The sequence below is a fragment of the Diabrotica virgifera genome, chromosome 1 (assembly GCF_917563875.1).
Source record: "Diabrotica virgifera virgifera chromosome 1, PGI_DIABVI_V3a".
NCBI lineage: Eukaryota > Metazoa > Arthropoda > Insecta > Coleoptera > Chrysomelidae > Diabrotica > Diabrotica virgifera.
The window spans coordinates 277,420,165-277,447,226 of NC_065443.1; the positions used below are offsets into that span (position 1 = coordinate 277,420,165).

General features: G+C 33.1%; 1 protein-coding gene across 1 annotated transcript in view; it reads right to left on the reverse strand.

Annotated features, from left to right (window-relative positions):
* The window catches only part of LOC114327608 (uncharacterized), a 99,834-nt gene that overhangs the window by 38,327 nt on the left and 34,445 nt on the right, over positions 1-27,062 (reverse strand). The window contains exon 7 of the mRNA XM_050650844.1: positions 19,988-20,950. Coding sequence (XP_050506801.1) covers positions 19,988-20,950 — 963 coding nt within the window. The remainder of the gene's footprint in view (positions 1-19,987; positions 20,951-27,062) is intronic.

Below are 27,062 nucleotides of genomic sequence, written 5' to 3' on the forward strand. Positions count from 1 at the left end.
GTTCAATTTTTTTTTCCCCAACTGTACATACTTTTTGAATCAAAACTTTTATTTTCTGAATATTTTTGCTTAAAAAAGGTATACTACATTCATCTCGCTAAACTCAACTATTTTTGAGATAGACGCATTTGAACTCTGCGATACAACATAATTTTTTCCATAATATCGTTGTAGTTACACCCGAAAAACCAACTTGAAACCATAATAATTGTGCCAGTTTTCATTTTTATGTCAGTGCATCGCAAATTCCATTTGAAGAAATTGCAATACGTTTTTAAAAAAATTTTATGGTTTTAAGTTATTTTTCGTCTTTAACTACAATATTATGCAAAAAATTATATTGCCTCGCAGACTTAAAATGCTTATCGAAAATGTTTATCTCGAAAACGGTTGAGTTTAACGAGATGAATATAGTAACCTTTTTTAAGTATAAATGTTAAGAGAATAAAAGTGTTGATTCAAAAGGTATGTAGAGTGAGAAATAAAACAATTGAATCTATTAAATGAGCGCTGAAAGGCGTATGTGGCGCCCTCTGGATAATATATCATTTTTGGTGGCAAATTTAGATTTATTGTCCCGAAAAACCCCTGCTTACCGAATTTCGTGTTATTATCCCATGCCTGTTAGGAAATATTCAAGAATAAATAAAATAAAAGTTTAACTTTATCACCTTGTATGTAGATTATTATCAACTTATGTACTAAGGTAAGTTAGCTTATATCGACCTATTTTAACCTCAGGAATCTAAGGTTAAGCTATGGCCCATTCTTTACCAAACACCCTGTATATGTACACTCTGGACCAAAATTAATCAACCACCTTAAAAATGGGTTATTTTTGATGGTTTGTATTTTATAAACCTCTTGTCCGATTTAAGTGATTTTTTCGTAACATTAGCGCCTTATTCTTTAGCAATATCCCTGTAGTAATATTGTCGGTACACACATAATTTTTATTGCAAACCTAGTGTATGAATCAAACTGTGTTTTTTCTCAAAGTTCGCATCACCCCGTGGAATATTCTAGCATCTCAACATAGCTCATAGCCTCATTCCTTCTCAACATTCAGTTTTTTCATTAATTCGTTTATGTTGGATAATAAAAAAGTTAAGGACTTTAAAAACTAGCCATGTTTTTCATAGACAAAGTGTGTTTTTAAATGGCAAACTTTAAGGAGTAATTGTGCATGACAAAATAAAGTCAGTTTGCTTTACGAGAAAAACGTATGTCCACAAATGCATCGTTTCCGAGATAGGGGGTGTTGAAGTTTTTCTGACAAACTGACGATTTATTTATTGCTTTAAAACCAGTTGAGATATGCAAATGAAATTTGGTGGGTTTTAAGAGGTAGTTATTGCACATTTTTTAACTACAGTTAAGAATTTAATATTCACCATTGGCGCGCATACGGGTAATATGAGCCGAAGAATACGTAATTTAATATGAAGTCAAAAATGTATAAAATTTAATTTTTTTTAAATTGTACCAAAACGCCCCATTATTTTTGTCCTACAAGTGATCCAATATGCATTACACATGTAAAAAAACAGTACAAAATAAAAATAACATCTGTGGTAATAAATAAAAAAATTTCAGGAGATTGACATTTTCGGCGCGTCCGACTGCGCATATGCCCCGTGAAAATTGTCCGACAGGGTTACCACATTATTGTAAAAAGGTTTTATGGTAGATACCGTTAAAATTATCCATGTGGTAATAAATTTATTATTTTCATAAATTTTAAGTTATTTTTCGGGTGTAACTTTAATGATATTATGCTAAAAATGATGGTGTATCGCATATTTAAAATGCGTTTATCTCGAAAACGGTTGAGTTTAGGAAGATGAAAGAAGTATACCTTTTTTAAGTAAAACTAATAGGAAAATAAAAATTTTAATGTCAAAATTATACAGAGTGAGGGATAAAAAAAATTGAACGTAATAAATGAGTGCTGAAAGGCATATGTGGCGCCCTCTGGGCAATGCATAATTTTTGGTAAGGAATTTAGATTTCTCGACCCAAGAAACCCCCAAATGTAAAATTACATGTTGTTATCTCATACCTATCAGGAAATATTAAATAATAAATAAAAAAAAAGTTTAACTTTGACACCCTGTATCTCGGCTATTATAAACTTTGTACTAAGGTAAGTTAGCTTAAATCGGCCTATTTTAACCTCAGGAACCTGAGGTTAAGCTATGGCCCATTCTTTACCAAACACCCTGTATGCATAAAAATTACTTTTTCTTTTAATTGTACCAAAACGCCCCATTATTTTTGTCCGACAAGTGATCCAATATGCATTACACATGTAAAAGAACAGTACAAAATAAAAATGACATCTGTGGTAATAAATAAAAAATTTTCAGGAAATTGACATCTTCGGCGCGTCCGACTGCGCATATGCCCCGTGAAAATTGTCCGACAAGGTTACCACATTATTGTAAAAAGGTTTTATGATAGATACCGTTAAAATTATCCATGTGGTAATAAATTTATTATTTTCATAAATTTTAAGTTATTTTTCGGGTGTAACTTTAATGATATTATGCTAAAAATGATGGTGTATCGCATATTTAAAATGCGTTTATCTCGAAAACGGTTGAGTTTAGGAAGATGAAAGAAGTATACCTTTTTTAAGTAAAACTAATAGGAAAATAAAAATTTTAATGTCAAAATTATACAGAGTGAGGGATAAAAAAAATTGAACGTAATAAATGAGTGCTGAAAGGCATATGTGGCGCCCTCTGGGCAATGCATAATTTTTGGTAAGGAATTTAGATTTCTCGACCCAAGAAACCCCCAAATGTAAAATTACATGTTGTTATCTCATACCTATCAGGAAATATTAAATAATAAATAAAAAAAAAGTTTAACTTTGACACCCTGTATCTCGGCTATTATAAACTTTGTACTAAGGTAAGTTAGCTTAAATCGGCCTATTTTAACCTCAGGAACCTGAGGTTAAGCTATGGCCCATTCTTTACCAAACACCCTGTATGCATAAAAATTACTTTTTCTTTTAATTGTACCAAAACGCCCCATTATTTTTGTCCGACAAGTGATCCAATATGCATTACACATGTAAAAGAACAGTACAAAATAAAAATGACATCTGTGGTAATAAATAAAAAATTTTCAGGAAATTGACATCTTCGGCGCGTCCGACTGCGCATATGCCCCGTGAAAATTGTCCGACAAGGTTACCACATTATTGTAAAAAGGTTTTATGATAGATACCGTTAAAATTACCGATGTGGTAATAAATTTATTATTTTCATAAATTTGACATATTTAGCGTGTCCGACGCGTCATATGCCCCAATATTTTTGTCCGACAAAATTGTTTTCGTTGTTTATATGATAAAATCCATTGATTAAAATAGAATGACCAATGTGGTAATAAATTTTTTTCTTGCATAAAATTGACAACTTCGTCACCGCTTGACAGACAAACGCCCCACTACCATAATGCGCCAAGCTCAAAATTTGTCCGACTCCACCCAAATAACAAGTACAAAAAGTTTCAACGGTGTGGTCATAAATAATAATTGTATATGCGGGCCCAAGGCCTATAAAGGAACAAATAGAATCAAAACACATAGAAAATGATTGATGAAAATGATTTACTATCTAAAAAAGCTCTATGCAGAGGAAGAACAAATGACGCTAGAACTGGAAACATTAGAAATTACTACAAATGAAGAAGCAGTGGCGGCTCGTGGCCTTGGAGACAGGGTCGCAAGGTTTTTTTGTCTCCTCATATAGGTATACCATCAAACTAAAAGGCTTAAATCATCATAGGAGATTTTGTTGTTTTTTGTTTTTTTTTTATTTTATAAATATATTAATATTTTTTTTATTTACTTATTACATTCTCTCTTCTTTCATGGTGTTTCGACCATACGTGTTGATTCTTTTGAGACAAGATAAATCCCGTTTATTTGAGGCAGAAATTGGTGGTAGTGGTGATAAAATAATTGATGAACAGTTTGTTATAATTAATTGCAGTACTTACTACATAGAATTATACATACATATTTTGTAACTTATTCCACTGTCTGAAAATATTTGAATCGGCATAATTTTTAAGTACCTAACTTATTATAGTAAATATCTTGGAAATTCTTTGGCGAAGGTGACTTTTAAATTTTGAATCGTCAAAGAGGTCAAAAATTTGCAAATCTTCAAAATTCAAAAAACGAGTATCTATTTCCATATATTAGTAAGTATCCAAAATTTCAAGATATACCTATTCGTTTTTTGAGATATGTATCATGTTGTTGTCTTTTTTGGAATGGTTCGGAAATATCAAACGAGTCCAAAATGTCACTGCGTATATATTGGAAACTACTATCATTACGAAAATCTCTGAGATTTTGCACCAGCTTTCGTATTCTATTTTCTGAATAAATAATGTCAGTTGACTGATTTTGAACAATAATGAATATCTTGGGCAAACTCTGTCTTAAAAATATTTAAAAGAATTTAAATTTAAAAGAAAGTTCTCAAATCGATTGCTTCACGGATCGAGGTATCGCCAATTTCAAAATCGTCGCCTTCGATAATAAAATCAAAAACTTTCAAAAGCTGTTCACGAAAATCTGCTACAGATACTAAAACTATCAGAGATAATCTGCTTAGATAAAACTAACCGAGATTTAAAATTTCATCGCGTCTGACAAACTGTTCGCTTTTTTTTCGAAACAAATTTGTTCTAAAGCAGTACCTAATCCGTTTAGGTGAGCTAAACTGGCAAGAAAAGACGATATTCTTTATTTTTTTACACGTATCATGCAAAACTAAATTCATTATATGCGCATAATAGTGAGTAAATAAAGCTTGTGATGCAATCTGTAGTTTTAACTTTTGCCTGGAGACCATGCAATTCACCACACATCACAGCAACGCCGTCATAAGATTGCCCCAGTTTGCCCTACCAATTTATTTTTGATATCAAAAAATTTTAAAAAATTCTTTAAAACATCAAAAATATATTCTGCCTTATTGCTTTTACTCACGTTTCTAAAACCTAAAAACCTCTCATAAATATTACTACGTAACGACGTAACGCTTATCGAACAACAATAATTGATAATTGTGAATGACATGATAATCAGAAGTTTCATCTACTTCCAGCGAAAAGCAAATGGTTTTCTAAATCTCAGATTCAATAACGTTATTCAAAATGTAACTATTTGATTATATGTATTAGTTCATTCTGTATTACGAATACACTTCGAATCAGAAAGTAAATATTTCTAAAACAATTTTATTATTATCTCTATAATTACTTTGATTTTTAACAAATGCTTCGCTCCATCATGTCTACTAAATGATAATTCCTGACAACTTAAAAAAATTACAATATCAATTAAACGACGTAAAACGGCGTGATTATTTTTGACCATTTCTGCCGATGCGATCTGGCGATGCACTACCGACCGGCAGATTTAAATATGCCGTACCTGCCTACGGAGAGAATGTATGTTCGCTTGCTCATCGACTTGTTATTTCGTTGAGTTTTACGTGTAAATCGTCAGCTACGGATACGTTGATTACGGCTAGCCGAAAAGTCAGATGAATGGCTCGGATCATTCATTTTTTGAGAAGTCTGTTATGCGCAGGGATCACTTAACGCTCGGATTGATTAAATCCTTTTAAAAACCATGAATAAAATTTAGTCTGTATTATCTGACATATTTTTTTTACTTCACAGATACAAATATTAAAAAATCTATCTATATAAATGTGTGGGTCGGCACTGCCGACCCTGACCGGCCGCCACTGTGAAGAAGTTAATATACTCCGTCTAATTTACTTACCGTTGCACGTCATCCGCGTCATAGCCCGTGACGCCACATTATACCAACACGAAATATTTAGGCGGTAGGTGTGTTCTTTTTTAGAATCATTTTGCCGAGTACACTGGCATTACAGCCACTAGACATATTTTATTATGTACGCGTAGAAATAATATTTAAAGATTTCTATTAATGTTAACTTAAAGAAATACACAACAATATTTTTCATTTAATTTGCATAAATGGATTATAAAGCGTTTTTATGAAGCACATTTGTTCGGAACACACTGTAACTGCAATCGAACGAAGGTGATATTTTGGCATAAATTGGTAACATTCATTTGACAGTTGCGGTGATGACATATTTGTTTTTATTCTTTACTATAAGTATGTGTTTCTTTATATTTACTGTTTTTATTTTGTACTTCAACGTAAGATTATAACTTAATTCTTGTTTTCTATTTCTAAAGTTTTTATTTATTTACATTCAATATTAATTTGTTTTGCTGTATAATCCACTTCCACAAAAATTATGTGATGTATTTGATTTAAAATGAATTCAATAATTTTTTGTAATTGCGCAACAATGTCAACTTAGATCTCTAACGTAAATAATGACGTGCAACGGTAAGTAAATTAGACGGACTGTAGGAAGTTTGAAAGACACTTGGAAAGCTGAAGAACATTAATTAACAAAATTACACAACACAATAAAATACCGGAAGAACTAGCGAACTAATTCTACTATTCATAAAATAAGCTAAGAACAACCAGAAAACTACAGAGCCAAAAACTTGTTAAATACTATCCTTAAACTTTCAACTAATATTTTACAAGAACTAATAACAGGGTCTTCGTACTGGAAGATCGCGTACAGACGCAATACTCATCAAAAAGCAAATTAGAGTATAATAGAACAGAATTCCTGTGCCTTATTGACTTAAAGAAAGCAGTTGACAGAGTGAGACTCAAAGATTTAATCCATCTTCTGTATAATAGAAAAGTTCCCCTTAATATATTGTAGCGATATTACAGTTTACAGTTCGGAATTCTGTCTAGAGTCCTTTTCGTGAGCATTTTTCAGTGCGTCACAGTTTTTCGATTTCTTTCTAATGCATTAAATTGTGTGACAGAAAAAAAGGCACGTCTGTGATTACAGACATTTATAACATTTATTCTAGTTGTTGATAGATGGCGCTATAATCGAAAAAAAAATTTTTTACGAATTAAAATTTTTTACGAATTATATAATATATCTATGAATATAATCTGTACAATTTGTAAGACTACAAATCAAAGAAAATACCATTTTATAAATGCAAGAAACACAATTGATTTGTTTTTATGCCAAATTGCAAATAAAATGTGACAACTGTCAGATTTAACTAAAATGTCATGTTAGAATAAATGTCATAAATGTGTATTATCACGGACTTACCTTTTATTCTATCATTTGTGACGCACTGAAAAATTCTCATTAAAAGGACTTTACAACTAACTTAATTTACAAAATCTCGCGTTATTTATACTAAACGTTATTCTGTGGAACGTTCTGCCCATCTCTAGTAATCGCGTGACCTTTACTATCGAACATTCGGGAGAATTCATTCCCATCTCCGCTCGCTGCGCCATTCATCTCGATATTTCGGTAAACATCTGGCTATCGAGATGGAACCTGTTATACGGGGATCGGTCAAAAGTATCCTTTCGTTGCAATATCATAAAAACTATTGAAAACATCTACTAACACAACAAAATGGAAGTCAGAATAGATGGAAAACTTACAGAACCTACAGACATAGGCAGCGGAATAAGATAGGGGGGGGGTCTCATTGAGGCTTATGCACATCAATTTAATCACAGATGAAATAATCAACAAGGTGAGCTTGAAACATGATATTATCTAATTTACGATATCTTCAACTTTTTTTGTTGGAATATCTTGTACAACTCAAAAGTAAACAATATAAGACAAAATTTAAATTCGCTAAGCGTCCTCTTTTGAAAAAAACGATTTTTTCTAAAAAAAGATAAAGGACATCGCACACATCTTATGGAAAATATAATGTCACTTAAATTCAATAAAATTTATACGAATAGATTCGTTTTAAATTAACGGTCAAATCTTATCATTGCGCCAACTCTTAATTATGATTTATTATGGCGAAAATTGAAATTAAAGTTTATCGAAATCAAATTTTTTAGTCAGTAAAAGTGTCAGTTACAATCACTATTGCTCTGGGTGCTATTCAAAAGAGCTTAAACCCCGCTGGGCCTAAGCGGATTAGTGAAACTAATCCGCTGATTTATGGAGTACCGACAATTTGGGTATTATAAAATATTTTTTCTCTCTCTAACTTATGTACGTATCCATTTGATTTCAGATTTATTTATATCAATTTCTGCTCTTATTATTGAAAATATGGTGTTGGCGCAATGATAAGATTTGACCGTTAATTTAAAACGAATCTATTCGTATAAATTTTATTGAATTTGAGTGACATTATATTTTCCATAAGATGTGTGCGATGTCCTTTCTGAAGAATTTCTTGAACCGTCCCGCATATCCTCCACCCGGTGCATTTTTTTTTTAATTTGCAAACTAGTGGATAAAAGAAAAAAAATAGATATGTATTTATTTATAAGCCGAAACAGGTCGATTTTTATTTTTAAATTATAATTTTTTGATATATATTTCATACTAGCGACGTCATCCATCTGGGCGTGATGACGTAATCGATGACTTTTTAAATGGGAATAGGGGTCGTGTGGTAGCTCATTTGAAACGGTGTTCAATTCTCTATTCAGTAATATAAGAAGAATGTATGTAATTTATTTAACTCAAATACATTTTATTGCTGTAAAAATGTTTATTGGGCAACTAAACATCGCTTTTCGCTTAAATTAAATGTTAAAACTGTCAAAAGAGGAAGATAGGAGCCTGTTTGTGATTATTTCCACCAATAATTTAATTTTTTTGTCAATTTGCCAAATGATTTAATTTAATAAAAATGTTTTGGACACCCTGTATAAATAATTATGTAAATGTTTATATTTCTGAATAGAGAATTGAAGAACCTTTCAAATGAGCCAGCACACGACCCGTATTCTTATTTAAAAAAAATAATCGATTACGTCATCACGCCCAGATGGATGACGTCACTAGTATACTATATATGCCACAATATCATAACTTAAAAATAAAAATCGACCTGTTTCGGGATTTTTCCTTGAAGTCGCCGGTTTACGAAATAACGAATTTATTCCTTTCATTTTCACCATACTGCATACACATGCAACGCGCAACGGTGGAAAATACTGTCGCGCACGCTTGATTAGCAATTAAAAAACAAAGGAGTCTTGAATATTGTATTGCAAAAAACTCTTCGGGATTTCATCAATCGATACTTAAAGAATATCTACCTACCTTGGCAACATTCAAATTTTCAGTTTTTCACATAGTTTTTGAGGGTTAAAAATGGCCGATTTCGCAATTTTTAATCGCTTATATGTCAAAAACTGTCAACTTTAGAGAAAAGTTACTAAAGACCTTTTCTGTTTGGAATGATCCAAAAAAACTGAAAAAATTTTGTTCCATGCAAAAAAAAATTATTTTAGGGAAAAAACAAAAAAAATACGTTAAAAAATTTTTGACCAACTTTTGGTCCTGGCAACATGCAAATTTGTTAAACGGGGTCCTTTTTAAGTAAGATTGTGCAAAAAATCCGAATTAGAATATTTTTCCTAGCGGATGCGCAGTGGCTTTCTGGACTATATGTAAAATGTTACTTTTCAGAAATTTATATTTAGACTGGGATGATGACTAGGATGTCTTAGTAACATTATATGGCGAAACCGACACATTTACACTGAGATAAAGTCAAGAATTTACGAAGCCAGTGTAAGATCAATAATGACATAATATGCACCAGAAACAAAACCCGACACAGCCGCAAACACAAAGATTACTGGAAACGACAGCGATGAGAGTACTGAGAAGACGTACAGGAAATACGCTGAGAGCTCGAAAGAGGGGGAAGGCATTAGAAGAAATTGTACACGTACAGTGGATAAATGAATGGATACTAAATAGAAAAACGAATGGAATATCCACATAGACAGAATGGGGGAGTCTCGTGTGGTCAAAATAGCAAGAGATAAATCACCAATCGGCAGAAAAAGTATCGGACGATCGCGCAAAAGATGGAGTGACAACCTTCCATAGAGCTAACAATCTACCAATGAACAAGTACAATTGCCTCTAAAGAGGAAGAAGAATATGTTTCGCTCGGTATTTGAATCGAGTATCACTTGAATTTTCTATCGTGTTACCCGTTCTAAGAAAAACAAGAAAACGTTGTGAATTATGCAATTATGCAAGTAGAAAACAACAAATATTATAAATCTACAGGGTGGGACGTTAGTGCGAGGAAGTCCAATTACTAGTTTGTCGTAAAGTTATTTAGGTACAAGTTGGGGCACAGATAGGACCATAATTTAAAAATATTTTCACACATACAGGGCCATTGATAGGTAACACAAACTTAGGCTTTTTTAAATGGAACGCCCTGTATATTTTTACATTTTTGGATTCTCTTCGATGTCTTTTTTTGTTAATTTCGTAGCAACATTCACACCATGTAGAATTGTAGTGATTTGACATTTTCTATATGTGTTCCAACGACTTTTAATATCATAGTCTACTATTGTTAAAAATTATTAATATAGTACTCTGGGCTAATTAGCAAAAAGTTATTTACCAGCAATTTTATTGCTGGAATCGAATCCTATGATTGTATATATTAATAATATAGGTATGCAAAGTCCGCAGATAGTGTGCTACTTTTTTTATAAACAAAATGGCGCCGACAAATCGTATTTTTTCAATTATTGCTCTATAACTCCGAAGATTTTAACTTTACAACAAAAACACCCAAATAAAAATTCACCGCAATTAAATTCTGCATAGAGATATGTTTTTCCCGATTTGCTCCGACGAAAATTTTCCTCGGAAAATGCGGGTTTTCTCTACAAAATCTCGTAATTTTCAAATAAAGTTTTAGGTAAGTAATTATTAATCAATAATTAAATAACTTAGTGACATCAAAGCTTTCTTGGTATAGATTGTAATTCCAGAAGGCGGCGAAAATTAAACGAATATTTTAGCAACAATTCAATTGTTAATTAACAATTTACGATCGCAATAATAACCAAAATAATCATGATACATTGATCAAACTTATAAAGATTATAAAGATGAGATGCTTATTTAATATTTTATCGACAAAATATAAATTTTTCGTTTTTTTTGCATAATCTTTAAATTTTGAAAAAAAATAGTTATAATACGCTGGTCTAATTAGTAAAGAACAAAGAAAAGTTATTTACCAGCAATTTCATTGCTGGAGTCGAATATTATGATCCTATATATTAATAATATAGGTATGCAAAGTCCGCAGGTAGTGTTCTACTTTTTTTATTAACAAAATGGCGCCCCCAAATCGTGTTTTTTTCAATTATTGGTCTATATAACTCCGAAGATTTTAACTTTGCACCAAAAACACTCAAATAAAAATTCACCCCAAACTAATTCTACATAGAGGCATGTTTTTCCCGATTTGCTCTGACGAAAATTTTCCTCGGAAAATGTGGGTTTTCCCAACAAAATCTCGAATTTTCAAATACATTTTTTGATCAAGTAATTATTAATCAATAATTAAATAACTTGGTGAAATAAAAGCTTTCTTGGTATAGATTATAACTGCAGAAGCCGGTGAAAATTAAACGAATATTTTAGCAACAATTCAATTGTTAATTAACAATTTACAGTCGCAATAACAACCAAAATAATCATGAGACATTGATCAAACTTTGAAATCTTATAAAGATGAGATGCCTATTTAATATTTTGTCGACAAAATATAAATTTTTAATTTTTTTGAATAATCCTTAAATGTTTAAAAAAAATAGTTATGAACAAATTAACATTTCTCAGAAATTGTTTATTATATTATAATTTTAAAAAATACTTAAAATGCGTATTTCAAAGGTCTTGAAAATGAATGCTTTGAAAATTTTTTCCAACCATTTTCAAAAAAGTTATGAAACAGCAAAGTAAACATACGATTACTCTGTTGTTTATAATTTGTTTTAATTGTTTCAAAGCTTAAAAGTGAGTTTGTGGTACAAACTAATTACTCTCAAAAAATATCAAACATTAGTTCAATGGTTATATTTTAATCAAAGATTAAAAATGTTTTTTGTTGTAATTTTTAGCGCGAAAATAGGCTTGATACAGAGCCGGAGCTAAAATGTTCACTCGAAGCGACTAACACGCTTTAAACTCGCGCGAGTTGTGTATGTGGACGGGTTATAATACATAATTTTATTTATTAACTACTGTACGTAGCGCGGCGGTCGTCGCTTCGAGTGAAAATATTAGTCTACTTTCGCGCGTGTAAATTACAAAAAAAAAATATTTATAATCTTTAATTAAAATATAGTAATTAGCTTGTACTTTAAGCTCACTTTTACGCTTTGAAAGAATTAAAAAAAATTATAAACAACTAGTCATCGTATGTTTACTTTGCTGTTTCATAACTTTTTTGCAAATGGTTGCAAAAAAATTTAATGCATTCATTTTCAAGATAGTTGAAATATGAATTTTACCTATTTTTTAAAATTAGAATATAATAAAAACTTTCTGAGAAGCGTTAATTTGTTCATAACTATTTTTTTTTAACATTTAAAAATTATTCAAAAAAATTAAAAATTTATATTTTGTCGACAAAATATTAAATAGGCATCTCATCTTTATAAGATTTCAAAGTTTGATCAGTGAATCATAATTATTTTAGTTATTATTGCAACCGTAAATTATTAATTAACAATTGAATTGTTGCTAAAATATTCGTTTAATTTTCACCGGTTTCTGGAACTATAATCTAAACCAAGAAAGCTTTTATGTCACCGAGTTATTTAATTATTGGTAGATAATTACTTATCTAAAACTTTAATTGAAATGTAAAGATTTTGTTGGGATAACCCGCATTTTCCGAGGAAAATTTTCGTCGGAGCAGATCGGGAAAAACATGTCTTTATGAAGATTTTAATTTCGGTGAATTTTTATTGTGATTTATGGTGTTTTTGGTGTAAAGTTAAAATGTTCGGAGTTATGGAGCAAAAATTGAAAAAAACACGATTTGGGAGCGCCATTTTGTTAATAAAAAAAGTAGCACACTATCTGAGGACTTTGCATACCTATATTATTAATATAATATATAATCATAAGCTTCGATTCCACCAATAAAATTGCTGGTAAATAACTTTGAAATAGCCCAAAAATGGCCTATTCTCCGATAGTCAGTCCAGACTATAGCGAATTATTTAATTTTAGTATAAAGGGTTGGTGGAAACTCGGAATAAACATTTTCTATTTATGTTCAAACGATTTTTAATATTATAGTCTAACATTGTTAAAATTTATTAATATAGCGAATTGTTTAATTTTAGTATATAGGGCTGGTCGAAACTCGGAATGAGTATTTTCTGAGTTTTCTTAAATGGAATACCATGTATTTTAGTATTGTAATGAAATGATATTTTATGGTACTTTTTAATTTCTTAAGCATTCCCTATACCTAAGTGATTTATTCGTGATTCTTTAAGTCAAACTTTATGTGCAACAAAAGTTGTGTGAAATTTTATTAGGTATAGTCGGTTCGCTTAACTCAGACACAACTGGCTAGTGATTTTAGTAAGTAATTTTGCCATAATTGCCATAAACCGACCATATTCAATCAAAAGTAATTTTTCGAAAAAAAAAGTACATAATATTAATCTAGACTGATCGTTAATTTGTTAATATTATATGAGATATTAAAATACCTACGTAGTTACGATTGTTGGTGCGTAAAATATTAATAAAAACATACAATATTCTACCTAGTTGGCTATGACACTAAATTTGCTTAAACATTTGACATACTATTTTTATAGTTCCAGTTGCTTTTTTACCATTACTAATATGAATTTTTCTAATGAGAAACTTATTAATATGGTTTTTGTGCTAGCACAGTATAACAAAAATGTGCTACTAGCAATAAGAATTTATCATCAGATGATGACAAATTCCCTGATAGACGACAACCAAGAAAAGAAACTTTTGAAAATATACTAAAACGGTTTCAACAGACTAGACGCTTAGATTATGAGAACGGTCATACTAATATGCAGATCCTCAGTGACAGTAAGGATTACATGTAATTCATTTTATTCATTTACAATAGTTTTTATTCGATCAGATTTCTCATAATCTGTGTCCAGTCCGTTGAAACTTTTATAGTAAACTTTCAAGTTTCTCTTCTTGGTTGTTGTCTATCAGGGAATTACTGATGGTAAATTCTTATTGTTACTAGCACATTTTCGTTATACAGTTCCAGCACAAAACATATTAATTCATGGTAAGAAAGCAACTGTATATGCAAATTTAGTGTCGTAGCCAACTAGGTTGAAGATTGTAGGTATTTATTAATATTTTACACACATACAATTTTAGCCACGTAGGTATTTTGATATCTCATGCAATATTAATAAATTAAGGATCAGTCTAGATATTTAAATATTTTCACGACCACCTAATAAAATTTCACGTAATCTTTGTTGCAATTGATGTTTGGCTCACGAATAGCTCACAAATGAAAGCACTTAGTTATAGGGAGTGCTTAAGAAATAAAAAAGTAGCATAAAATATCCTTTCATTACAATACTAAAATATAAGGTATTCCATTTAAGAAAACTCATTCCGAGTTTCCACCAAAACTGTGTACTTTTTTATTTAGCTAATGACTCGACAACTAATGGCCATTGGCATGGTGCAGTGGATTTTCCAATTAGGTACCTAGTGTAATGTGTAGTGTGTGTGTTGAGTAAGTGTCTTGTTACTTTGCAAAGTCGACGTCATTGCCTTGGCAAAGAGACGCTAATTGTATCCGAACGTCTGCGGTCCCTCCGGTGAGTACCGATCCCACAAGGACAGAAACTATTTTCATTTATCAATTTACAATAAACGAAAAATTCTCTACCCAGGTGAGATTCCAACTCACGACCATTCGGACCTTTCGATCTAAAGGTAGGCGCTCTTACCATTGAGCCACAGAGGGGGTAAAACTGTGTACTAAAATTAAACATTTCGCTACATTAATAATGGTTAACAATAGGTGGACTATATTAAAAATAGTTTGAATGTAAATATAAATTTTGGTGTTAAATCACTACAATTCTACAGAGTGTGAATGTTGCTGTGTGTGAAGAAGACCCCAACAATTATAGAGGTATAAATCTACTGAACACCGCACTTAAGCTAACCACAAAGGTCCTAACTAACAACTTTATCAGATGAACAACAAGGATTCAGATACGTAAGATCCTGCGTGGACGCCGTATTTGTGCTGAGACAAATCACAGAAAAAGCCATAGAGTACAATAAACCAGTATATGTTTTATAGACCTGACAAAGGCTTTCGATCGCATCCAAGTCGAAGACGTCTTACACTTACTGTATAGAAGAAACGTACCAATCAATATTATACAAACCACGAAAACATCTACGTCAATACAGGCAAAGATAAATGGAAAACTAACACAGTTTATACCAGTACAAAGCGGAGTCAGACAAGGTAACTCGTTAAGCCCACTTCTCTTTAATATAATAATGGACGAAATAATAGAAGTAGTACGTAAAGGTCATGGTTACAGAATGAGGAACAAAGAAATCCAAATATTATGTTATGCAGACGACGCCGCATTCATCTCCGAGACAGAAGACGATCTCCAAAGATTAACACACATCTTCAATACAACAGCCAAAAAATACAATATAATATCAGCAGAAAAAACCAAATGTATGACAACATCTAAATACCCACTACGATGTAAAATCCAAATTGATGGGAAAATAATAAAGCAGGAAGCAAGGTTTAGATAGCTGGGAATAGATATAACCAGTTGTGACTAGAAACAACAGAGACGAAAATACTTTGACGAATATCAGGGAAAAGTCCGTTGGATAGGGAGACAAGCGAATACACAAGATCATGCGATGTAGAAGACATAAATGGATGGGTGACAAAACGGAAAGAGGAGTGGAACGAACACATTAGTAAAAGGCAGAGGATAGGATAGTACGAATAGCACGAGATAAGCCACCAAATGGACGAAGAAGTATTGGCAGACCAAGAAAAAGATTTAGGAGGCTAATATTGAAGAAGAAACAGGCTTTAAAGCCTACATAAAAGAAGGAAGAAGAAGTGAATGTTGCTAAGAAATTAACGAAAAAACGGAATTATCTTTTAAACCAGTGGTTCTCAAAGTGGGCGATAACGCCCCCTTGTGGGCGCTGGAGGCCTCTAGGGGGGCGGTAAAGGGCACAGAGAAGATTGGGGGGCGTTGAAGCGGTTTACAGGGGCAATGGCTCATTTAATTTTTTACCACAATAATTAATCAGTTTATTAAAATATCAAAAAAAACAACACAATTCTATTACAAAAATTATCTTTAAAGAATACTCAAAAATATCAAAACTGCTTTTTCTAGAAAATATAATAATACTCTAGCTCTCTGAGAGGAAAACCTACCTACTGGTTATAATACCGCTTTTTATCGATTCCCCGCCCGCTGCCGAGGCCGAGGCGAGGCCCGCCCGCTGCCGAGGCCGAGGCGAGGCCCGCCCGCTGCCTCATATAAAAGCGCACGCCATCCAGTCATGTCATTCGACAATCTGCTCTACTAGGGACCGAACGTCTCAGACGTCAAGGAGCATCGCGTTATTACGAAAACAAGTGAATTTAGTGACGAGATAAAGTGCTGTACGTACAGTGCCTAATTTGCTCAGTAAGAATACTGTTTATTTATTTTTTTATTTTTTTTAGCGTATGGCTTAAGTATATCACAGAATATAGTTAGATTTATGCATTATACAATGCATCACAAACAGATGTCCAATTTTTTTATATATTCGATTGACCCTTCGGTTGCCATTACAAAGTCTATAGGGTTGCCTGTGTATGCTCTGCGTGGGCAGTCCTGAACAATGTGACTGATCGTCTGTCTTGCAGCGCCGCAGTCACAAGAAGGCGAGGGGAGTTTACCCCATCTGTGGAGGGAGTCGGCGCATCTTCCACAGTTTGTTCGAATTCGATTAAGGGCTGCCCAAATCTTACGGGGACGTTCAAATTCGCCAGGTTTCCCTATGATGTCCGGTAGACTATGGTAATGCGGATCTGTCCTACTTTCCCAATCTTCTCTCCATCGGGTATTTAAGTCAAAGTTGGATTGCTGCAGCGCTTGAGCAGATTGTAGAGGGGGTAACCTGGATCGGAGACGGTTTCCAAGAATATCGGGGATGTCGTTGTTGACTAGAAGCTGGCGACTGTCCATTATTTTGTTATATTCTTTAACCAATGCATGTTCGCGGCGTAGGTTGGGTGGTGCTATATTACTAAGGGTAGGTAGCCACATTGTAGGGGTGGGCTTAATTGTGCCTGTTATCATACGCATAGTACGGTTTAGTTGGGTGTCGACCAGGTGGGTATGCCTGCTATTTAGCCACACTGGAGCACAGTATTCTGCCACCGGATATATCAGGAATATCAAGAATACTGTGAGTGGTGTCATTAGCAAGTTTTTAATACTCGATTCTTTACTTCGGCATTTTTGAAGACAAAATTATGTCGGAAGCAAAAAAGAAGAAACGGCAGTACAGCGCGGAATATATAAAATATGGATTTATTGAAAATCCTACAAATCCATCTTCGCCTATGTGCCTTCTTTGTCAAAAAACATTTTCGAATGAAGCGATGAAACCCTCAAGGTTGCAAGATCATTTGAATAAAATGCATTCAGATAAAAAAGACAAAAATGTGACTTATTTTCAAGACTTGGAAAAGAAGCACGCAGCTCAGCCAACTGTGTCAAAACTTTTTTCAGCGGCTTCTAAGCAAGACGAGGACGGACTCCGAGCTTCCTACAATATCTCCTTGCTAATTGCTCGAACAGGTAAACCTCACACTATTGGAGAGGATTTAATTTTACCGGCAATAAAAGAAGTAATAACTACTGTGCTCCATAAACCAGCGGCAGATATCCGAAAAATTCCTTTGAGCAATAGTTCCTTGCAAAGACGAATTGATGAGATGGCTGAAAACATTGAAGAGTCGTTGTGCAATCATCTGAAGACTTCTAAATTCTCAATTCAGTTAGATGAGTCCACTTTACCAACTGGTGAAGCATTGTTGCTGTCATACGTGAGGTTTATTAAAAATGATAAAATATGTCAAGAACTATTATTTGCCAGAAATTTAGAGACCGATACAAAAGGAGAGACCATATTTAATACACTGGAAAAATTTTGTGATGAGAAAGAAATTCCACTGAAGAATATTATATCAGCTGCTACGGATGGCGCTCCGGCTATGACAGGACGTCACAAAGGCTTCATAGCGTACTTAAAAAATAAAATTCCAGATGTGCTCGCTGTACATTGCGTCGTTCATAGACAACATTTGGTTGCGAGAAATTTGAGTGAGCGTCTCTCTCAATCACTGCAATATATCATCACAGCAGTCAATAAAATCCGAAACAGCTCTTTAAATGACCGATTATTTAATCAGCTTTGTGTTGCTAATGATGAAGATTTCAACCGATTGCTATTTCACACAGAAGTACGTTGGTTATCAAGAGGTAACTGTCTGACTCGATTTTACAATCTGTTTGAGTCTGTGATAGAGTTCTTGGAAAACAAATACAAAGAATTGCACGACAACCTCATCACTTCAAAGAATGATATTGCGTACTTGACAGACCTATATAAATTATTTAATGATGTCAATCTCCAACTTCAAGGTGACGACTCGAATTTGATTAAAACAAAAAATGTCATTGCTGCTTTTGTAGCTAAACTGCTCTTATACAAGAATAATATCGGCAGACGTGAGTTTCACAATTTCCCTAATTTGTCAGCAGTATCCTTCAACAACGACGACTTGCTTGTTTACTGCCAACATTTGGAGAACCTCCACAGGAATTTCACAGAACGATTCCAGGACATTTTAAACTTGGAAATACCGGACTGGGTGTTGGATCCTTTTTCAAATATCAACACAGCAGGATCACCCCAGCTGGAAGAAGAACTCATAGAACTGACAACGAACGAGGAAATAAAAATAAAATTCAAAAATGGATACCAAGAATTTTGGCTACAAAGGCTAATCCCGCAAGTGTACCCTGGATTGTGGTCCATCGTTCAACTATTTTTGATAGCATTCCCATCATCGTATTTGTGTGAACGTGGATTTAGTGCTGTGACAACGTTGCTAACTAAAAAGAGAAATCGGTTGCAGATTACCAAACGCGGTGACTTACGGCTGTTTTTGAGTAAATTCGAGCCTGATATTAACAAACTTGTTAAAAATCATCAGATTCATCCTTCACATTAGATTAGTTTTAAAATTCAAATTGAAATGTTTGTTTTAATAACATGAATAAAAGTTTTTCTAATATTACAAAATGGTGTTTTAAATTACTCTCATCAGAAAGTCTTATTTTCACATGACACGCATAATTTAATTATTAAAATAATGACTGCGATTGTGATTCTTAAGATGTAGTAAAGTAAAAAAAATGGGGGGCGCTAGAAAATAATTAATTTTCGAAGTGGGCGGCAGACAAAATAAGTTTGAGAACCTATGTTTTAAACCATCTCGTATAATATTACAAAACCCTATATTTTAGGAAAGGAGACATCGAGGAGAATCTTAAGATGTAAAAATATACAGGGTGTTCTAATAAAAAAACATAAATAATTGATTGATTCGACCGTTACTTGATGGAAGTTCATTTTATCTAACAATAAAACTCTGACAGACGTTTGTTTTCTGTACTTCCACAAAATTCAAACGACCAATTTTATGGAAGTATAGAAAACAAACGTTTTCAGTGTTTTATTGTTAGAAAAAAAAACATAAGTTTTAACCCTGTTAATACGGGTGGGCCTATATATTTGAAAATATTTTGAGGTTATGGTACTATCTATGCTTCAACTTTTACCTAAATACCTTTTTTGTATCTCTTACGACAAACGAGTAATTAAGCTTCCTTGCACTAATGCCCCACCCTGTATTTACTTACCTTTGTAGAAGTTTTTTGTAGTATTCCTGTAGCCCTTTTACATGCAAGACGTGGTTCCTCACTCAAATCACTACCAGTTAACGAGTTTCTCTTGTGATGAGTTCTTTTGACGATCGACATTCTATTTCTAAAATTATCAGAAGTGGAAGGTTTCTCTGAAACTGCAACAGATGAGCCGGTTGATTTTTCAGATTCAGATAAACGCCTTTTCCTTTGAGACATTGGCTTTTCTAATATTTTCTTCCCATTGTAAACACCCTGTAGTTTATTATTACTATGTGAAATTTCACTTTCATTTAAAGAGAAAATATCTGAAAAACTTCTTTCGCTATTTACAGTATCTGTCTTGTTTGATAACACATTTTTTGATCCTATATCGCTTTTAAAACCTTTATAAGTCCGATTTGCACTCTCTGAGCCACTTTCCATTAAGTTCTGATGTATGTAATTTTCATCATCAGTTTTGTTGTTAAAATTAGAATCTCTTGCCCTAATTGGCTCATTTCGGGTTGAACGATGCTTCAAACGTTTTGATACAAACTTCAAAGTTGCAGAAGACGAAACGGGGCTGCCATTAAGACGACTATGATCTTTATTCGGGAAAAATTTATTTGTGAACTGGATATAACGATCAAACCCATTGGCTATACGTTGAATCTGTTCTTCGGAGGTAAAGCAAATGCTAGCGTTATCAATTTGGTCTTCAATATCCGCAAACATAGCATAATCTTTATCAGGTTTAATATATATCACAGCAGGATTTTTATTGTTGCCTAGTTGATGAGTGATGTTGATATCTTGAGCTTTCAGTATATTTGATAGGGATTCGGTTAATTTAGGAAGACTGGTTCCGATTTGTACAACTTCAGATTCAGATATGGACGTTGCATCTTTGCAGATGTTGCAACTCGATGATTTAGAAGTGTTGAAATGGTCAGAGCATTCTGTGCTCTTATTATATCCCTGAAACAGCATTCACTTAAAAAAACATAAAAAAACCAAAACACAATAGAAAACAGTTTTCAACAAAACATTTTGGCGAATGTACATTATAAGGCAGTTGATGGAAAAATACAGGAGTAAAGAAACAAACGCTCATATGGTATTCATTGATCTTGAGAAAGCATATGATAGAGTTCCTCGAGAGAATCTGTGGTGGGTACTCAATAAGAAAGGAGTCCCTGGTGTATATGTAAGAATTGTGAGGGATATGTATGAGGGAGTAACGACTAGTGTTAGGACAGGTGTGGGAGAGACTGATAAATTTCATGTGAAAGTAGGATTGCACCAAGGCTCGGTGCTTAGTCCTAATTTATTCTCATTAGTTTTGGACCAGATAACAGCAAAACTACAGGGTAACATTCCATGCTGCTTAATTTATGCTGATGATGAACTGATTGTAAAAAGCAATAGTTTTAAGTACCTGGGATCGGTATTACAGAGTAATGGAGAAATAGATGGAGATGCATGCAATAGAATTAGGGCTGAATGGTTGAAGTGAAAGGAAGCGAGTGGTGTGTTGTGTGACAGAAAAGTTCCAATGAAGCTGAAAGGAAAATTTTATAAAACAGCCATAAGACCGGCTATGATGTACGGAACTGAATATTGTGACAGTGAAAAAGAAAGAGGAACAACGAATGCATGTGGCGGAGATGAGAATGCTTAGATGGATGAGTGGAGTGACAAGGATAAAATTAAAAATGAGTATATTAGGGGAAGTCTAGGTGTGGCACCAATTGATGCCAAAATGAGAGAGCATAGGTTGAGCTGGTTTGGTCATGTTCAACGTCGAGACGTTAATCATCTAATACGAAGAGTAGTTGAAGTGCAGATTCCTGGAAGGAGTAGGAGAGGAAGACCAAAGAAGACGTGGGGGGAGACGATTAGGCAGGACATGTTGGTAAAGTAGATTAATATTGATATGACCGAGGATAGAATTGTGTGGAGAAATGCAATTAGAGAAGCCGACCCCTCATAGGGATAAGGCAAAGAGAATGATGATGATTTTGGCGAATATACAGGGTGTCCAGAGACTCTACCGACCAACGAAGACAGGAGATCCCTCAGATAATTTTAAGACAATTTAACCCAATTCAACTACTCCGAAAATGCTTCCTAAGGGAGCTAGAGCTCTTTGAAAATAGCGTATTGTAATTAGTTTTTCTTAAAAACCTCCAGAACGCTTCTATTTAGAAAAACGAAAACTGGTACGCATATTTATCTTGGGGAGATAAATCGATTCCATACATTGCGAATTTCTAGTACCGTTCATAGGCGTCCGTTTTGGGTAGGGCAACGGTTATTTTATCGCATAACTTTTTTGTCTTTAACTTTTAAGCATTTTTGACACTGGACTATTAAATTGTGAAGTAGTATTCTAGTACTAAAAGGTACTCCTGCTTTACGTCGGTAAGACTTTAAGAATTAAGAATGCACCAAAGTGCAAACGTCGGGATTATAAATTATTATTTAAAATGGAGATTTGTGTAAAAACTTACAAATTGTGTAGGTGTGAAGCACATATTTGGAGAAGAGGAAGCATAATGAATAAAATAGAAGATACGATTTTAACTATCCGGCGCAGCCCACTTAACTAAATTTTTGATTGAAAATAATTTACAAGTTGATTTTTCTGAAATAATTTGAATTCTCCAATTATGTACTTGTTACAATGCCAGTGACAACTGCAGAAACAGAACGATGTCTCTCTGCATTGAAACGAATCAAAACTTTCGTTAGAATAGCTATGGGCCAGGATCGATTAACTGCACTCCCAATGTTTTCAATTAAAAAAAAATGATTCAAGAAATTCCAAATTTTACTGAATTTGTTTGTGAATAATTTATCTAAAAAATAACAGGCGACTGACTTTCGCTACAAAACTTGTTTGTAACATTTAAACACTAAATTATAATTTTAAGTCAATAAAATACATTATTTATTATAATTTTTTATAAGGTCCTTTGATTTTTACAATTTGAAGACACTCAAAAAATTTTACCTATGGAAATAGGGTCTCAAGGTCTTTTTATATGTTAAGTGTGCACCCCCAATATTTTACACCAGGCGCCGCCACTGCTATGACCGGTACTAGAAATTCGCAATGGATGGAATCGATTTATCTCTGAAAGATAAACATGTGTACCAATTTTAGTTTTTCTAAATAGAAGCGTTCTGGAGATATTTAAGAAAAACTAATTACAAGACGCCATCTTCAAAGAGCTCTAGCTCCCTTAGGAAGCATTTTCAGACTAGGTGAATTAATTTAAAATGTCTTAAAATTATCTGAAGAATCTCCTGTTTTCGTTTGTCGGTAGAGTTTCTGGACACCCTGTATAACTACAATAAAGTCATATTTATTTCTTCATGTGGATCTTCAATTCAAGTACATGGAAGAGATGAACCAATATGTCACCCGAGAAATCTCACGTGCTTTTTCAATCAAGTTTCCACATCTGCTCCCTTGACCCTTGCCATTGCATTCCACATCTGATCCCTTTAATGTTGTCGCATGCTTATCGGAAATCTATGAAGAATTCACGAATCTATTGCGAATAATTCGAATAACGAATAATTCCCATTATTTTTCAAGCAGCTGCCTTAGAGTAAAAATCTTATCTATGGTCGATATATTTTTTTCTGAAACCGACTTGGTATTCCCCTATGAAATTTTCTACAAAAAGTGTTAGCCTACTTAACAGGATGTCCGATTCAATTGTGTACGCCGTATTAGGTATAGAGATGCCTCTATAGTTACAGCACTTTGTCTCGTAACGCACCCAACGTAAGTTTATAAATATCTCTCAACGAAGTCAAGGTGTTAATAAGGTTTATTGACTTTTCAGTCATGATCCATGTTTCTACACCATATGTTGCTATTGGCCGTATGAGGGTTTTATATATTCTAAACTTTGGTTCCCTATGGATGTCTTTGGATCCAAACACCTGCGACAAAGAGAAGTATGCTTTGTTAGCCTGTAACGTTACAAACGCCACATCTTTGATATTTTGTTTTTAAATATTTATTTTACTTTATTTTCTTTAATATTACATTAGTAATAATTTTCTTCTATTTGTATTACCTGTTTTCTTCGTTAAAAACTCGTTGGCGCCCTCTTTTATTATCTTCTATTTACTATATCTCTTTTAATTTAAATCATCAATTGAACATACTGAACGTACCCCGTATATTCTTTGTAAATATCTGTCTTAATACGGAACATGCCTACCTTTCTACAGTTCACGCTGTCATTTCAATTCTCAAAATGGTGGTGGTAATCTTATAAAAGGCAATTACAGAGCTGATAATAACTATCTATTTCCAGACTTATTATTCTCTTGGGGTGAGTTTTGTATTCTAAGTTTTTTATAGTCTACTTTTAATTTTTTATAATGATTTTTTTACCTAACCTCGACGTTACTCTCCACGCGTATTAGTATCTTAATTTTGAATATTTCATTTCATATTGATATTCTTTTAGTAATCAAATTATTTAACTATTCCGTCACTATTAATTTTATTTTGTTCCTTTGCCAATGACTACTCTTTACGATTATTTGGCAAAGGCTCGTTTTTTGTTTTTCTTCTTGATTATTGGTATGTGTCTTTATCTTATAGTTTTTGGAAAGAAATCAACCTTTCCTTCTTCGGGAACCTAAGCCTCACGCACCACCGGTGATGCAACTTTAAGGCGAAGAATGAGACCATGACATCCTGACTACAGCACTCTGACTTACAGGTCTATAAGAAGTCTACAGCAGTACCATTCGACAACAAGAAGTTACCATCGAACCAGATACCAAAAGCCATAAGTATAATCTACAAATTGTTAGTTTTTGGTAAGCATTTGAATATATTTGTTAATGCATTTACTAAATCATATTTTTATTATATCTTTATCGAACAATAAACATGATTAGTTAAAAATACTGTTTTGTTTGCTTTCATTCCGAATTTTCATAGTTCATAATATAAGATTAGGACAAGACGAACAAACACCTTGAGAGACTGAGCTAAGCTAAGGGTGTAGCGATGGCTATCTTGGATTATTGAGGTATTTTCGAATATTATTGGCGCCCAACGTGGGCCAGCATTATTCGTTTCCGTATTTCTTCCCCATCGCTGTGCTTCTCAGTTATCTGTACACCCAGGTATGTGAACTGCTCTACTACTTCTACAGGGTGTTAGTAAATAAGTATGAAAAATTTTAAGGGCTAATTCTACATGAAAAATTAATGCCAGTTTGCTCTATAAACATATGTCCGCAAATGCTTAGTTTCGGAGGTACGGGGTGTTGAAATTTTTATTTCAAACTGCCAATTTATTTATTTCTCTAAGACCAGTTGAGCTATGAAAATGAAATTTGGTGAGTTTTAGGAGGTAGTTATTACGAATTTTATGACATACAATTAATAATTTTGTATTCATCATTGGCGCGCCTACGGGCAATGGTCTGAATTATTTTAAAGAAAAAAATAGTACGCCACTGAGATATTTCGAATTAGAAATTATTTTTAAATTCCACGTCTAATTTATGATAAAAAACCTTTCTTGCCTTTTTTTCATATGATGCACTGTTTTTATGCAGAAAAATAAAACATCTTGGCGCATATTCTTCATTTCTTAATACATCATCAAGAACTATCCAATATAATAATACTAAACTAGAACAATAACAGAAAATATTACTAATACCATTTCAACTAGGTGCAAAGCTGCAAGAAATGTTTAAAATGATCTCCTTTACAGGTAACAGAAGAATTTTATATGCATCATTGGCGCGCGTACGGGTAATGGTATGAATTTTTTGAAGAAAAAAATAGTACACCACTGAGATATGTCAAACTAAAAATCATTTTTGAATTCCTCGTTCAACTTACGACAAAAAATATTTCTTGCCTTTTTTTCATATGCGGCGCCGTTTTTATGCAAAAAAATTAAACATCTTAACGTTTACAAAGTATTTGAACTAAGTTTCTATGCATATGGAAACTACCTCAAATACTTGGTAAGCGTTAAGATGTTTTATTTTTTTGTATAAAAACGGCGCCTCGTATGAAAAAAAGGAAGGAAAGATTTTTTGTCGTAAATTGAACGAAGAATTCAAAAATGATTTTTAGTTTGACATATCTCAGTGGCGTACTATTGTTTTCTTCAAAAAATTCAGACCATTACCCGTACGCGCGCCAATGATGAATATAAAATTCTTCCGTTATCTGTAAAGGAGATCATTTTAAACATTTCTTGCAGCTTTGCACCTAGTTGAATTCTTATTAGTAATATTTTCTGTTATTGTTCTAGTTTAGTATTATTATATTGGATAGTTCTTGATGATGTATTAAGAAATGAAAAATACGCGCCAAGATGTTTTATTTTTCTGCATAAAAACGGTGATTCATATGAAAAAAAGGAAAGAAAGGTTTTTTATTATAAATTAGACGTGGAATTTAAAAATAATTTTTAATTCGAAATATCTCAGTGGCGTACTATTTTTTTCTTTAAAAAATTCAGACCATTGCCCGTAGGCGCGCCAATGATGAATACAAAATTCTAAATTGTATGTCAAACAATTCGTAATAACTACCTCCTAAAACTCACCAAATTTCATTTTCATAGCTCAACTGGTATTAGAGCAATAAATAAATTGGCAGTTTAAAACAAAAATTTCAACAGCCCGTATCTCCGAAACTAAGCATTTGCGGACATATGTTTATTGAGCAAACTGGTATTAATTTTTCATGTAGAATTAGCCCTTAAAATTTTTCATACTTATTTACTAACACCCTGTATATTAGCGTCGTCTATTGTTAAATTCTGCAAGTTTCGTTGGTTCCTTGTTTGTATTAGGGCTTTAGTTTTATCTACGTTGACGGCCCGCCCTATTTTCGCATTTTCTTCAATCTCCACATATAGTTCTGTGACGTCTCTTGCGGTTCTTCCCATCAAGTTTTGTTTTTAACTTTATGCTAGACCTGAAGAAATCTCTAACGTTTTTAATAAAACAAAAACATCGAAACACTTTAGAAATATGCTCTAAAATTGGAATTAGCTGTAGTACTATTTAATTTTGTCTTG